Below are 16,274 nucleotides of genomic sequence, written 5' to 3' on the forward strand. Positions count from 1 at the left end.
GTTGGCCTTGAAAGGACATGGACTGTGGTTAGAAATTATAGTTTGTGAAATCTTATTATATAGTTCAATTCTTCTCAGGCAGAACAGAAAAGATGCTTTAAAATAGAAGAAAATAATCTGTTAAAACATTAAGCAATTAAAGAGTAAAAATCAAAAACTATGAAAGAACAGAATGAAAAATAAATTCAATTTGATCTTTTCAAGACATTTTAGTAACATATTGATATGGTTGAAAAAGGGCTGTTCTTTTATGCTTCAAACTTCTAATCTGTATAAATTTTAATGAAGTATGTAAAGTATTTTACTGAGAAATGTTATTGGGATGCTGATGTTAATAATTAGCATTTGATGAAGATGTTAGTTGCCTGAAACACAGTATAATCCTGTACATCTTTAAAGGCATTGATTTTCTTCAAGAATAATATTAGAAGAAAAGGAGCCAAAAACATTGATTGATTGATTGAACTTCATATTCTGTTACATTAATTCATTCTTCAGTCAACAATAGAGTTTGAAAAGGCTCCTATTTTTTAGTAAAATTCAAGTTAAGATGTATATACTGTAAATGCATATGTATAGACATAATATTTTAAATTTCTCTTTCAACTCAGTGAAGGAAGCAATCTGACTCCAGCTCATCATTATCCAGACTTTAGATTTAAGACCTACGCTCCTCTAGCTTTCCGTTACTTCAGAGAACTTTTTGGTATTAAGCCTGATGACTACTTGGTAAGACTTATTCCTTCTTTTTCCGCACACAATATAGTTAACTTTAATTTGTGATTAGATTGAGCAGTGCACCTGACATAGTGAAGATAATTATTCAATATTATTTGCTTTGATTCATACACCAAATTCCACTCATCGGTGTATCTATTTTTAATGGAGAAAGGGTAGCAACAATTATTTTAAATATAGTCCATAACAAATTAGGTTATAGACCCCTACATTATTAAGACATTCTGAAGTGCATAGAGTTGTTAGTTAACCATTTCCATTTTCAGCTTTTAATTGCTTGTCCTAAAATTTGATTTATTAATTGACAGTTCACCAACTGAGATGTGGCTGCTACTCAAGTCATTATTTCTACTAGAAATACTGTAATTGAATTTAAATACCCCTGTGGGTTTTGCTGATTGAATTTTAGTGAAGACATGTAATTTGTTAATTTTCTTATAATTGTCTAACAACGTGTATAAATACATGTTTCCTTAGGGAAACATAACCATTATATAGAAAATTAAGAAACCTATAGAACAGTGTTGGCAAATCTGCCGAAACGGGAGTGCATGTGCGTGTGTGCATGCACACCGTCCACCTGGTCTTCCGGTTTCTGGCACACATGCATGTGCAAAGACCAGCTGGCCAGCACACCGGAACCCGGAAGAGCAATGGGCGATGGCTCTGCATGTCACTTCCGGCACGTGTGCCATAGGTTCACCATCATGGCTATAGAATGTCCTTTCAAACATGCACAGAGCAAAATGTAACACTGAGTGAACCATGGGAACTGCTGCCATAAGATCCCTATTGAATGCTTGTTCTGAATAGTTAGAAGAGCTGTAGTATATTTCAGTTTTGCATTGTGTTTGCAGCTCAGTGTAGCGTGCAACTTTTCTCTTTTGTACTTCATGTGGCACTTAATAAATACTGTAGCATAACATTCAAAACTCGTCAAAATGATAAAAAAGTTGTTTCATTGCCAGTAAGTTACTGCTGGCAAAACCTCTGAATCTCATCTTTCCCAAGTCATTTCACCTTTTTTAAATATAGTTTTCAATAGAATTAAAATGTAATGCATCATTAAGTAACATAAATATACTTTGTTAAGTACATTAATAGGTAAAACAAACACATCTATGTTGCAGTGCTGAAACATAATTTAATAGGATGTGACAAGCAGGAAAGAGGCTTTAAAGTGCTGATCTTACATATTCCTCTTTTTCCTTTTGTCTTCCTCTGTAACCAGTAGGAAGAACAAAGTTTAATTAACTTTTAGCTGTACCATATGCCAAATTTGTAAGTATATATAACTGAAGAATTTCACTTTTTAAAAAAATCTAGACTGTTCAGCCAATAACAAAACTTTCTTCTCGACGTCTTCAGGGGCAGTTCATGATTTATTTTTCATCATGATTCTTGCTAGAAATCTGCCAAAATAAGATTCCCCTTAATTGAGGTTTTAGTTGTGTCAGAAGAATCAGTGAACAACCGTGCAATATCAATATGTGTTCATTTTTTTAGAGCATAGTGCAAAAAAAAGAAAGTAATATTTATTCAATCTGGAATAAAAATCAGTGCTTAAGCAACATTGATGGCCGTATCTGAGCCTCAACAATTCTATTCTCAAGAAAATTTTCTCAAAACATAAAATACACCAGGTGCACCCTTTATATATTGACTGTAGAATTTAATTTTTGATGACATCTTTTGACTTCTCATTGTGCTTTGCTTTTTAATCTGCCCTTAAGTTCTCTTTAACTTTTCATAAATTGTGTACACCTGGGAATATGTAGTTTATTAAAGAGACAATATTTCATATAGAAACATTATCTTGTGAGAAGCTGACTTCTTCCTGACTTTATCAGTTCTTCAGATAAAAGAGCTATAATGAATTTTCATATCTGAATATCTCAATCCCGCCCACCCCCCCAATTATTTTTATAAGGATTATTCTCTATTTTCTGTTAAGGGTTGCACCAGTAGAGGCTAAACCAATTTCATTATATACATGATGTACAATGACAATAAAGGCTTTCATCATCATCATCATCATCAATGGCCATTCTGGCTGCTGAGCACATTTTAAAATACGTTAGGAAGTATTCATAACTAGGAATATTGTTTAATATTCCAAAAATATAAAGCAGCTAAAACCAAGGAAATTGGCAGTTCAGAGAGTATTCTAAACATGATGTGCCATTTATTCTTTCTTTTATTCATTCATATTAACCTGTATTGTTTGTGATAAAATAATTTATTCTTAAATTATGCATCCCAGTTATTTATATTGTTTCAATCTCTGTTTAAGCATAATTTGCCTTTGACTTTTACAAAAGTGCAAATGAGAAAAAATAGGATTAATCTGGGATCTGTTTTGACCTGAGTTTTTACAGCACCACACACAGAAGATTGAATCTGTTTTTTATAAACCTCAAAAACATGGACTTAAAACATAACTAAAGATATTTGCCCCCAGAGATATTAGTTAATTCCACTTTGTCAGATTGTTAGATTTTTCAGGTTTTGACTTTTCAGGTTTTTATGTGATTAACGGGGGAGTTTTTAATAGGTTAGCAATATATTGTATTGCAGACAAAAGGAATTGTGTAAGACAATATATATCCCCTTGCAAGTTTTGTTTGTATATTTCAATAAATTATGCAAAAAAAAAAAAAGCCTCCTAAGAAGTCTTTTCAATCAGCACCAATAACACTTGGTGTTCTAACAGCTGTGTCAGAAGTAGCATACCATGTCGTAGAGAAGAATTTATTACTGTTTCTTTTCTTTTTAAAAAAATTAGACCTGACACAGTTGAGTAGTCTGGCTAGCTTCAAGGACCTTGGTACACAAAGGTTTCCTTGACTTTCATAAAGTACCTAAAAACATATTTCTATATATCCATTTCCCAGACTGGCATTAAATTTCTGTTTGTGTATTCAGTATTCAATTTGCAGTGAACCATTAATAGAATTATCAAATCCTGGTGCCAGTGGATCCTTGTTCTTTGTCACTAGTGATGATGAATTCATAATCAAAACAGTTCAACACAAAGAAGCAGAATTCCTTCAGAAACTGTTGCCTGGCTACTACATGGTAAAGATACTCATGCCCTTCTTTAATGTGGTTTCTGTGCGTGTATGTGGGTATGTTGAACTCCCTTGTTCAACTCTTGCTTGTATTCTTGTGAATGTTAAAATGGCTTTTCACCCTCTAAATTTGTGATCAAATTATATTGCATATAATAAATAGGAGAAATTAAAAAATAAGATTGAGGTTAATAGACAAACTTTCTTTAATAAGTGGAACAATTGATCATGATATTGATAGATATACCTCTGTATCTGGTTTCATTGATAAATCATTTACCCCTAAAGGACCAAATTATAAGTTTTGCTTGTTAGGTATATCGTTTATTTTCTCTGTTTCAAAGCTTAACACCGTTTCCTTGGTTATTCAGTTTTTAGGTATGAAAAATCTTTTTAGAAGTCAAAAATTGATGGCAGTGTAGTATTTATTGCAGATTGAAAGCTTAAAACTGATCTATAGGAACCTATGCAAAATTTGCTTAATAGCTGTCTTAGATATAGTTAAATATAACATGAATGCTATACTGTATTACTTTCCATTCTTGTTAACCGAATTTAGTTTTAAATCAGGATTTGAAGTTAATAAGAGGGAAATATGGTTATTATTCATTCTAATTAATAATCACTGTTCAAGTAATACTTAGCCACAATCCAACAGTCTTCACCAAGGCATATTCCAAGAAGGAGGAGGAAACACATATTGTTTACTCCAGATGTTAGCTTCTCAAGCTTTAAGCATGTTGTTCTCCTTGCAAGTCCTTTCCAGGCAGGTTTACCAATTTGATATAAAACTTTTTAAGCAGTGGTGAAATCCAAAATTTTTTACTACCGGTTCTGTGGCTTGGTGGGCATGGCTTGGTGGTGTGGCAGGGGAAGGATACTGCAAAATCTCCATTCCCACCCCACTCGGGGGCCAGCCAGAGGTGGTATTTGCCGGTTCTCCGAACTATTCAAAATTTCCACTACTGGTTCTCCGAACTGCTCAAAATTTCCAGTACCAGTTCTCCAGAACCTGTCAGAACCTGCTGGATTTCACCCCTGCTTTTAAGCCTTTTTTTAAAAATTCAAAGATGGAGTAATGTGCTTGAGGGCAGAAGACTCCTTTGTAAAACTCTTAATTTCTCTCTTCTCTCTGTGGAGAGAGTTAGATGTAAAGGAAGGGAGGACAGGTATAAGAAGAAAATCATGAGTAGGAAAATGGATTTGTAGGAATAGACAGGAAGGGAAAAAGAAGATGAATTGTGATTATTATCTTAGGGTGGTTGCCTGCAGAAAGAAGGCCAGAAGCAATTTACATCCAGTGTTTTGCAAGCTGTAGTATTTTAAAAAGTAGTTTAAAAGAAGCTAATTTAGGGCAAGGAACTTCCTGTTTTTTTTCTCCCCATTTCTTTGGTTGAATGAGAGTCACTGTTTTCAGAATGAAACCCAAATTTTATGAATTAAAGAGAAAAGCCTATCATTACCACTAAAATGGTTTTAAACATTACTGAGGGAGATGTTTTGGCTTATTCCCAATGAAGTGGTTCCATCTTGTAAAGTTATAAAGATCTGTTATTGTTTGATCTGATATAAAGACTAGAATTAAATTATTAAAATAATATATTTATTTCTACTCCAACCCTTATACAAAATCAATCATTAATTTTATTTGAAGAGGTTGCATAAATTTAATTTATAATTTTAGTAGGTAAAATTGTTATTGCAAAGTTTGAGAAATCTGCCTTAGACCTAAGAGTACAACCACCTAACTAAAGTTTAAAATGCTTGAATTAGCACATGGACACTTTTTAGTGGTGGGTCCAAAAATGATTTGTTGAAATAGAAATGATTTGCCTATCTATACTCACTTTTGTGTAGAACACTGATCTGGAGTGTCCAACCTTGGTATCTTTAAGACCTGTGTGCTATAGCTCCCAGAATTGGCTGGCTGGAGATTTCCAGGAGTTGAAGTCCTCAAGTCTTAAAGTTGCCAAGGATGGACACTGCTGCGTTACGGTATTGTAAATGTTCATTGGTATATTTTGTGTTTCTTTTAAGAATCTCAACCAGAACCCAAGGACGCTGTTACCCAAATTTTATGGCCTGTATTGTGTTCAGTCGGGGGGTATTAATATCAGGATAGTTGTGATGAACAATGTTCTGCCTCGAGCACTGAAAATGCATTACAACTACGACTTGAAAGGGTCTACGTACAAAAGAAGAGCATCTCGAAAAGAACGGGAGAAGTCTAACCCCACATTTAAAGACTTGGATTTCTTGCAAGATTTGCACGAAGGATTATATTTTGACTCGGAAACCTATAGCGCATTGATGAAAACACTACAAAGGGATTGCCGAGTAAGTGAAAAATTTTGAGTTCAACCTCTATTATCAAGCCATAATTCTCCTGTTAACAAGGCATTGTATAAACATTGTATGAAGATGGAACATTGCCCTGTAGTTTATAAAACCCATGCTATTATTGAATAACTTTTTTTGCTGAAATTAGAATGCACCTGGGTCGGCCTTCAAATTAAACTGCAATATACTTACTTTTATTTCATTTTCTTCCTATATTGATGCTTTTTATTATTCCTTAAGGTTGTACATTGTTTGTCTTGTGCTGCAAATTAGTTCACACCAAAGCAAGAGTAAATCCCATTAAATTCAATTATACGTATTTATGAGCAGACGTAAATAAAATTGCACTTTTATTTAGTTTTTTTGATATGAATTAAGATGCATGTGCTCAAGGTCCATTGTCTTTTTTACCCAGATAATATTTTATTTTGCTATCTTTGCTATTTTTCTTAGCTATTTGGTTACTCTTTTGAGACCAAATATTTTTATAGACATTATTTGTTATGTTCCAAATTGTTATTGATCATAATACTATTTCTCTTATGCCTTGTCAAGACATAAAAATAGTATGTCTTCATTTTTTTGTCTTTTTTTCCATCCCAGGTTTTACCGTAGGAATGTCCTGTTTCTTTCATCTATCAGTCTCTTTACTTCTTTTGAATCTTCTCATATCCTGCCACACAATTCTTTGTCCCATACATAATGCCCTGTTATATTCTTCTGCCTTAAGGCATTTATTTCCATTTTGCTGCATTCCTGTTTTTTTCATAAGCAAAATTATTTCTCTGTTTTAAATTTTGAGTGCAGAATGAAAAATCAAAACATATATTAGTACTTGAAGCATGAGTGTTAATCTTGTTAGTTTATCTAGATTCTTATGTAGCATTTATTGAAGTTTTGCAGATGTATGGATGTATATATTTATTAATAGATTTAACTATGTAAAAAATTGGGAGTAATTTCAAATAAAATGCTTTAAGAACTTAACAAATAGAATAAATAAATTGATCATAAAATGCACATTATTTAAGAAAATTGAGAGGAAATTATTTTTGTTTAGCAAAAAAAGATTGAAACAAGACTGTTGGTGTGCAATGTAGCCCTTTCCCAGCCACTTTTAAAAGTAGATTTTTTTTTTATTTCTGAGACCGGATTATGGAGAACGGTATTGACATATCATTTAATTGTTTTTGGAAGATATACAGGCAGAATTATATATATCATATAAAGATCTATGAACAAAAAATCTAAAGACAATTATTTTGAACTACATTTTTTTGTTGAAATTTTACAGAAAATGGCAGTGTTTTTTTATAAAAAGCTAGATGCTTGCTTTTCCAAATTTAAATTAATCAATATATTAATGGGCATGAAATTTACTCACACTTTACATTTTTCCCCTGTGGAAGAGACAGAACGTTAAAAGTCTGAAAAATACTTGTGTCTTGCTTTTCAAAGTGTACCTCTGACTTCTGAATAAAAAGCAAATTTAGCTTCATGTATTACATGTAACACAGGGGTGTCAAACTCAAGACCCAGGGGCCAGATCCGGCCTGCAGGGTGCTTAGATGAGGCCCGTGGGGCCACCCTCAAAACAGCAAAGGACCAGCCCGCAGTGCCTCTGCCAGTGAAAACGAAACTCAGCCCTCCCAAGCTTCATTTTCACTGGCAGAAGGTTGCAGGCAACCGAAAACGGAGCTCGGGAGCCCGTTTTTGCTGGCAAAGCTCTTGGGCCACCACAGGTGCCCCTGATACAAGTGACATTGATCTGACCATTTCCCCCAGCCCCCCCCCCCCAACACAACCCTGATGCAGCCCTCAATGAAATCAAGTTTGACATCCCTGGTGTAAGAGGTGTTAGGTTTTAGATACAATTATGACTGCCTGCCTATGCCTAAAAGTTATCTTGAATAATGTGGAGTAATTTATGGAAGTGATGATGGTTCACAAAGACAATTGCACTCTTGAATGCCCATGACAAACTTTTTCCATTTGTGATAAAATAAAAAACAAAACATAATGGCAGCCTCTTGGAGCTGAAATAATTTAATATGGTTCTATTGATTAAAATGCTGTGAGAAAATAACATGGCTGAAACGGAGTTATAGAAGCAAAAAGACACCATTTCTAGCAAAGTCCCATGCTTATTAGCACACTGTGGTATTGTGTCAAGCCTTATTAGTGAGCATGAGGCCATCTTTTGTTTGGAAATCAAGCGTGAAGTTGATGATCTAATAATCAGCTGCAAGCTCATCAGATGTTATTCCTAACAAAGGACATTGTTTGTCACTGTAGTTTCTGGAAAGGAATATTCCATGAACTCAGGCAATTAGTGATTATGTGGAATGCATAGACTGGTCTATTCTGAGAAGCCATATATCAATGCTCTCTTATAAAGGTCAAAAGTTTAATTGCAATATAAAAATTATAAGAATGTTTTAAAAGGCCCTTACGCTAAAACCAAACTATTTTAAGTGATGTAAAATCTGGCCTAAATGCCTAAAATATATTCACTTTAAAAAATGGCATATTGAAAAAAAAAATACTTTCAGGGAGCTACCCACTGCCTGTTGAATTGGCGTAAGATATAAATTATATGTATTTTCATACTTACTCAAAATGTATTTCTGTTTTCACTATTTGGATATTTTTTAGTCATTCGTCTTTGAATTCCTAAAATGTTAGGAGGATAAGCAAGTCTAGGAGTTGTGTTTTAGGTATATAAGTGACCATGAAGAGTATCTAGAAACTTCAGCTGCAGTGGCACGAGCAAGATATGTGTGTTTCTGGTAGAACACATATCACACCTCTGCTTCGTGAGCTGCACTAGTTACCAGTTTGTTTCCTAATCAATTCAAGGTGTTGACCTTTAAAGCCCTTCATGGCATGACATCAGTTTTTTGAGGGACTGCGTTGTCTCGATTTTATTTACCTGTCCTATCAGATCCAACAGAGATCATATCAGATCCAGTATTACAGGTTCTGTTACCTAGGAAGCTACATTTAGTAGGCCTAGGTGATGGACCTTTTCTACTGTAGTGTTCCCACTGTGCAATCTTCTTTCCCCCTGAGGTTAGGCTGCTCTAGTTGTTGTTGAACTTCTAGAAGTCCTCCAAGACTTGGTTATGCCAGCAGGCCTGGGGACTCCAGGGGACAGTGGAACTAATGATCTGGCTCTGCTATTTTAAATATCCCTTTTTTTCTATTATTCTTTGTTTTAGCTTGGTTTTTATAGTTTTAATGTATTTATTAACTAATTTTAGCTCTGTTGTACATTGTCCAAAGTTTCTTGTTTGTGAGATGGCTGACTATATAAATTGGTTTAATAAATAATAATAAAGTGCATGGATTTAAGTGCATGGACTGAATTTAAATGTCCATGCTATTTTACAGTGCCTGACAGCATTGTATCCTAAAATGTAGGGTGTAAATCATTGTGTTATTAGCAATATATAAAGAAAATGTATTTTGTTCATTTACTTATTCATTATTTAGTGATTCCATAGAGCTCTTAGGTTCCATGTTGGAATCTAAATAGCAATAGATGGTTTTCTGGAGATGCTGCCTTAATTTAGAGTAGGAATCCCCAGCAAGTAGTTTCATAAAATTGCTTCCTAGTAAGAGCAGTAATATAATCATTCATTCAATGACAATTAAAAATTATGGTGTCACAGAATGAAGTGGTGGTGACACCACAGGATATGGTCTCTCCATAATTAGGACACTGTATTGCCCTCACAGTCATGTGATCAAAATTTGAGCCTTAGCAGTCTGGCCTCACTTAAGACATGGCATGAGCCTCAGAGTGCATGGTGATGAGGATGACTATGGCCAGGACTGGTTTGCAATTTCCTGGGACAGCAAGAAGTCCCTTCACACCATGCTGCTTGGGGCTGGGCTCGGGGGTATGCTATGGCTCAGGACTTCTTGCAATCTCAGACTGCAAAATTCCAATAAGCTCCTTTGTGCTATGGTGCTGGCCTGACCTGGGACTAGATTTCACATTACACTGTGATTCAGGGACTTCCTGCAACTTCAGAGTGGCTGTACGCCAAAAAGCTCCTGAGCCACAAATGTACTCTTTCCTTGACCTCCCTGTGCTTGCATGCATTCACTCTGCACATTCTTTCCTTTACCTCCTTAGCTCGTGGTACACTGCACACACACACCCAACTTGTGTGTAGCCTGCACCAGACCACCCAGGTCTTCCTGCACTTCCTTGCAACAGCTCCAGCTCCTTACCTGGGACTTCCTCCACTTCCTGCTTTAATGACCCATTCATCAAGTTACAAGGGCAACTGGGATTGTTGATTGCTAAGTGATGTGGACACATGATGTTGGGCTTTACAGCCACTTTGCTTAGTGACAGAAATTCCCATCCCAATTGTGGTCATACGTTGAGGACTACCTGTAGGAGGCTTCGGAATAGCCTCCTTTTGGCGCCAGAAGTAGATTGTGCTCCTCTGTTATAACTTGCTGGAAGCTAATTAACACTAAATCAATCTGATGGGTTTTAGGAAATTAATTGGGATGCTGCCATTGTATGGGTGGTTTTACTTTTATTTTATAATTTTGTATTGATTTACTGTGGATGTTTTAATTGTTATGTTACAGATCTTACTGTTCCACTAATCACTGACAGTTCTTGTGATACAAGAATATCAGTCTAAATAAATGATTATAAGATAAATCAGATAAACGAATAATAAATAAGAGAACAGATTACTTCCCCTCTGCTGTTGCTCACCATTCTGTGGTGTAATTGATAGAGATAATTTCTTCCTCTCTCTATAAACTCTGAAGAAGTGTGAATATGTGATCCCCCTCCCTCTTCCTACCAAGTTTCCAAATTTGTTCATCTGTCATTCAGAATTTTGGAATTTTATTTATCTCTTGTGCTTGAGATATGATATTGTGGAGATTTTATCTGGAATATTGGTTTTCAAGTTGAAAAAAAATAGGCACAGGCTAGGATAGGCAGGAATGAAATTCCAGTGTTCAAATTCATTAGGAAACAGCAATTGAGGAATTATGTAGATTATAGAGAAAAATGAAATTTTATAAGGTTCCTCTTCAGCCTACATTTTTCAAACCAGGACTTCTAATGTTTGGTCATTTTCTATACTTTAAATTGGGTTATAATAATAGGAGATACATACACCACAAAAACTACTACATTTATTCTCATGTGACTTTTTCTTCATTCCACTTATATATCATTTTTGATCCCACTCTGTGGGAGAATGAGGTCAAATTCTCTTTTCATTAATATTCTAAATATTAAGGGGAAGAGGAAAAGCAATTATGTCTCAAATCCTGAAGCAATTTTGTATCAGCAGGAAACTTAAGTTTATGCAGATTTTAGTTTCACAGTAGATTTAATTGATTATACCAACCTCACCTCTCAAAGGATGTTGAAGAAGAAATAAGATAATTGTTCCGTTCGAAAAAAATCCCAATTAATATCCAAGCCAAATATTAATCTATGTTATAAATCAAAGCTTTTTCAGACTTTAGAATTTCTATATTCTGCTTTTGAAATTCAGGGGCGATTTTAAAAAAAATTCTGGGAACTCAAAATATATTGCAAATAACTATCTGAAAAATATTCCATATAGTTTTCTCACTGCCATGACAAAAACATGAAATATCTGTAATCTCCTTAAAGTAATATATATTTACAACAGAATTGTATTTATTACTGCATTGTATGCTTTATATTGAGTTTATTTATTTTAAATGGTTATAAATTTCATCATTTTATGTTAAATAGCATAAAGTTTAAAACGGAGCCCTTCTTACTCCACTAGTCACCTGCTTTCAGCTAGTGATGTACATTTGTAAGTTAGTTTGTTCAGTCAGCTGTGTATCTTTATAATTGTATTGCACCCCACATTTTGCCACCTTCCCTCTTGGGGTTTGAATGCTAAGGGTATATTAAAACAAGAAAACTAGTGTTTTTTAGACACGAGGGACTCCTATTTATTCTGAGTCTGGCAAAAAAAAAATTAAAAACTTAAATTTAGATGGGATCATTTTTGTTGGGATATCAAATTAAAGTAATTATTTCTCTCTGTTCAGTATATTTCATTTATCTTTCTTGTAAACTCTTCCACCATTTGCAACATAACAGATTTCAGTCTAAAACATCTGATCCTAGGTGCTGGAAAGCTTTAAAATCATGGATTATAGTTTGTTGCTTGGCATCCACATCTTGGACAGTTCAGCAAAAGAGAGAGAAGGGGAGTTTTCTCAAAACACCTCTGATTCTAAACGCCCAGGAGGACAAAGAGTTCTTTATTCAACTGCTATGGAGTCCATTCAAGGTCCAGGAAAATCAGGGGACTGTGTCATCACAGAAAATACCAATACGTAAGTCTCTCGTAACCAGCCCTTTGAAAACAAAAAGTTACTGGATTTTTTAATATTTTTCTTCTGTTCTGTGTACTTCATTTAAAATGGGTCAGACTATCGTCCAGTTGACGAACAATAAAAGGTAAAGTCAAATGGACTTTTTAAAAAAAACAAATGTTGCCTATGAACTACTAAGAAATATAGTACAGAGCAGATCACTTTAGCCTCTGAGGATGCCAGACGTAATTCCTGGCAAAATGTCAGGATCCCAAATAATTAGACCGTGGCCTCTGAGTTCATCACCACTCCATCCCTGAAAATGTTGGGTCAAAAAACAATTGACTTATCTATGTACTTTATGTATACAAAATCACAGAAATGCATCCTTAAATGCCCAGTATTATTAGAACTGTGACACAGCTATTTGAAAAAGAATACACCAGAGGAATGCATAATCTTAATTTTCAGACATGGAGAAAAGTAGTCAAACTCACGGGGGAAAGAGACTTGCTTAAATCCATTTTTGACAATTGTATAGCCCTTACCATATGGTGCAAACCTTTTCACTACATATATTAAGAAGGCCATTTTTAGCTGTTAATATATTTCTATGGTTACTTTAGAAAGTAGGCTTTACAATGACTTGCTATTATTTTGTTGTTTCTGTCAGAATGGGAGGCATTCCAGCTAAAAGCTACAGAGGAGAAAAACTGCTGCTATTTATGGGCATAATTGATATCTTGCAGTCTTACAGGTAAATTTAAAATAATATTCATTGCTTTCTGTGCAGTTGAAGCGGTATTGTTGCCAAAGGGAGGGATAATTGTTTATTAAACTCCTTTTTGTGGTATATCGTCATCAGGTTAATAAAGAAGTTGGAGCATTCTTGGAAAGCCCTTGTTTATGACGGAGTAAGTCATTTTAATGGTTTTTAGAATTATGTCAATAGTTCATGTAAGATGGAAAGCTCCTTTTTTGCCTCTATTCTGTTTAGCAATAAGAGCTGCATCTATTTTGTGCATAGAGCTTTGCCATCTCTTTAAACAACTATATCTAGACTGTCTTTTCATTTTGGGTGTGTCAGGAACTAACAGAACCATAGAGTTGGAAGGGACCTTGGAGGCCTTCTGGTCCCAATCCCCTACTCAAGCAGGAGACCCTATACCAGTGATGGCTAACCTTTTTGCCATCGCGTGCCAGGAAAGGGGGGGGGCGGGGGATGTGCCCACGTGCATGTGTGCGCAACCCCTTCCCCCCCCGCTCCTGGCACATGATGGCCTGGTAGGCCCGTTTTTCTTTCTTACCTGGTTCCAGATCCTCTCTGTGTATCTGGGAAGGGCGAAAACAGCCTTTCCCACTCCCTTGGAGGCCCTACGGAGGCTGAAAGGGCCCATTTCCCAACTCTCGGTGGGACAGGAAGTGATGTTTTTTGCTGTCCCCAGCCTCCAGAACCTCTCTAGGAGTTTCTAGGAGTCTCTAGGAACCTCTCTAGGAGTCTCTGGAGGCTGGGGACAGGAAAAAACGTCACTTCCTGTCCCACCGGGAGTCGGGAAATGGGCCCTTTCAGCCTCCGTAGGGCCTCCAAGGGAGTGGGAAAGGCTGTTTTCGACCTTCCCAGATACACAGAGAGGATCTGGAGCCAGATAAGAAAGAAAAACGGGCCTTCCCCACCCCGCCCCCAGGCCCTCCAGAGGCAGGAAACAGCCTGTTTCCCTACTTCTGGTGGGCCCAGAAGGCCCAAAAATCAGCTGGCTGGTGCGCGCATGAGCCCCAGAGCTGAGCTGGCGTGCCCACTAATATAGCTCCGCGTGCCACCTGTGGCACGCGTGCCATAGGTTCACCATCACGGCCCTATACCATTTTAGACAAATGGTTGTCCAATCTCTTCTTTAAAACTTTCAGTTTTGGAGCACCAAAAATTTATGGAGGCAAGTCTGGAAAAAAGCCACTTTACTAACTTTCTAGGGATTGTTGAATGTTTGTTTGTTTATTTGTTTATAATTTAAGAAAATATTCAAATTGCTTTTGTAATATTTTTTTTTTAAAAATGATGCAATGTTGTTTTAAGTATTACGCTACTTAATAAATTAATGGTATGCTAAAACTTGAAAAGTCAGTGAAAAGAAAATACTAAATGTTAGTTTCATGTTCTGTTGTTTGATCTGTAGATTATACATCCTCTCCTCTTTTCTTACTGACAAAGCTTTTTTGTTTCTTTGTAGGATACAGTTTCAGTCCACCGACCAAGTTTTTATGCTGACAGGTTTTTAAAGTTTATGAGTACCAGAGTATTCAAAAAAAATCAGCGTAGGTACCACCATATTATGAACTAACTAAAGCGACTCTTAACATTTTTTTTTCTAGAGGGGCCCCACTTGCATGATTACTTAATCTCTGAAGTTGGACTGACAGTACAGAATATAATATAAGTACTACAGTCTGATATTGTAAATTGCTGCCATGGTAGTTGGCAAAAAGCCTCTGATGTTGGCTTCTTGGAAACTCCTGTTTGTTTGTTGAAGATAAAATGGATCTTGGATTAGATGGAGCTTTGTTCTGATTAACAGGGGTTCCCAAATTATATACTTAAGTTCCAGAAAATGATGCTTTCTGTTGCTCGAGTTTATAATTTCAAGTTTACAGTTGAGAAAGCCTTTGGCTGATTGATATGTATCTATGTTTCAGGGGAAGTCTGTTCACCCATGGAACACATTAGAACTCTGAAATTCCTCCAAGTCACTACAGATACATAATTTTAAGTAGTTGGATTACACACAGCCCCTTGTATCTTCGTTCTAGTGTTTTGTGGCTGTATGTTCTTTAGTAGTCTGATTATACCATTTTGAAAGTTTATGGTTAGAGCAATTAATAGTGTGTGAACTTAGTTACAAATCTTGTAAGTACATCTAGATATAGATTCTTATAATATTCAGTGTAAGGGATATTACAAATTTGGAAAATATTCTTGATTGTCTTTGAGATTGTTTACACATACAAGATGCTATTTATCCTTAAATTCTAATGGATCCCTGTGTTACTCCATGATGTTTATATAATGATGATATGGGCAGATATTATTCTAGTCAGACTGATATGAAAAATAATCTTGTTCATGCCATATCTCTATCCAGTCCCTTTAATGGAGGAACATGCATTTGAATTTAGCATTTCTTCCCTATGCAGGAGATGAAGGTTGGCTGGGTTAGGGGAGAGCCAACCTTCATCTCCTCAATGAGGGCTCAATGTCTTGTCAATATCACTTAACATTCATTGGGCTGCTCTATCCAGAGAAGCAGCACTTTGTCAACCAGTACAGATCTTTAGATGCAGATAACATTTCCTATTTACATAGGAACAGATGAATCTTTAAATCTTATTATAAAAATGAATATTATAGCTCATCACATTAAATTACTCACTGCAGTTCTTAAATCATTGTGGCTATCCAGAAAAATGAACTAAGATTGAATTTTACTTTGGATTATACTTTGAATCTGTTTTTTCCCCTTACGTTATATGCAAGAAATTTTTTATCTGTACTGCCATAAAATTGTTTCTCTTGTCCCAGATACAAAAATTGAACAAGTGCTATTCATTGTTATAACCTATACTTAGCCTCTTAGTAACGCCTTGCCATATGAAAGTTAAGTTCAAGTTTTATTAACCTATAACTAAAATCTGCTATTTCTGGCACATACTATGGATTTTTCTGAAGACAAATGATTGTGTCATATTTATGATAATGGCAGTTATTTGAGTAAAATCTGTTCA

The 16,274-nt window shown here is 35.5% G+C and overlaps 1 protein-coding gene across 3 annotated transcripts in view; it reads left to right on the plus strand.

Annotated features, from left to right (window-relative positions):
* Positions 1 to 16,274, plus strand: part of PIP5K1B (phosphatidylinositol-4-phosphate 5-kinase type 1 beta) — a 78,829-nt gene that overhangs the window by 37,867 nt on the left and 24,688 nt on the right. For all 3 annotated transcript variants that reach the window (XM_070935590.1, XM_070935589.1, XM_070935588.1), the window contains 7 exons: positions 612 to 729; positions 3,664 to 3,816; positions 5,847 to 6,146; positions 12,310 to 12,521; positions 13,174 to 13,257; positions 13,366 to 13,414; positions 14,726 to 14,810. In XM_070935590.1, the coding sequence (XP_070791691.1) occupies positions 612 to 729; positions 3,664 to 3,816; positions 5,847 to 6,146; positions 12,310 to 12,521; positions 13,174 to 13,257; positions 13,366 to 13,414; positions 14,726 to 14,810 (1,001 nt within the window). The remainder of the gene's footprint in view (positions 1 to 611; positions 730 to 3,663; positions 3,817 to 5,846; positions 6,147 to 12,309; positions 12,522 to 13,173; positions 13,258 to 13,365; positions 13,415 to 14,725; positions 14,811 to 16,274) is intronic.

Source organism: Pituophis catenifer, unplaced genomic scaffold (assembly GCF_029215685.1).
Source record: "Pituophis catenifer annectens isolate HBS135680 unplaced genomic scaffold, rPitCat1.0.hap2 SCAF_2, whole genome shotgun sequence".
Lineage (NCBI taxonomy): Eukaryota > Metazoa > Chordata > Lepidosauria > Squamata > Colubridae > Pituophis > Pituophis catenifer.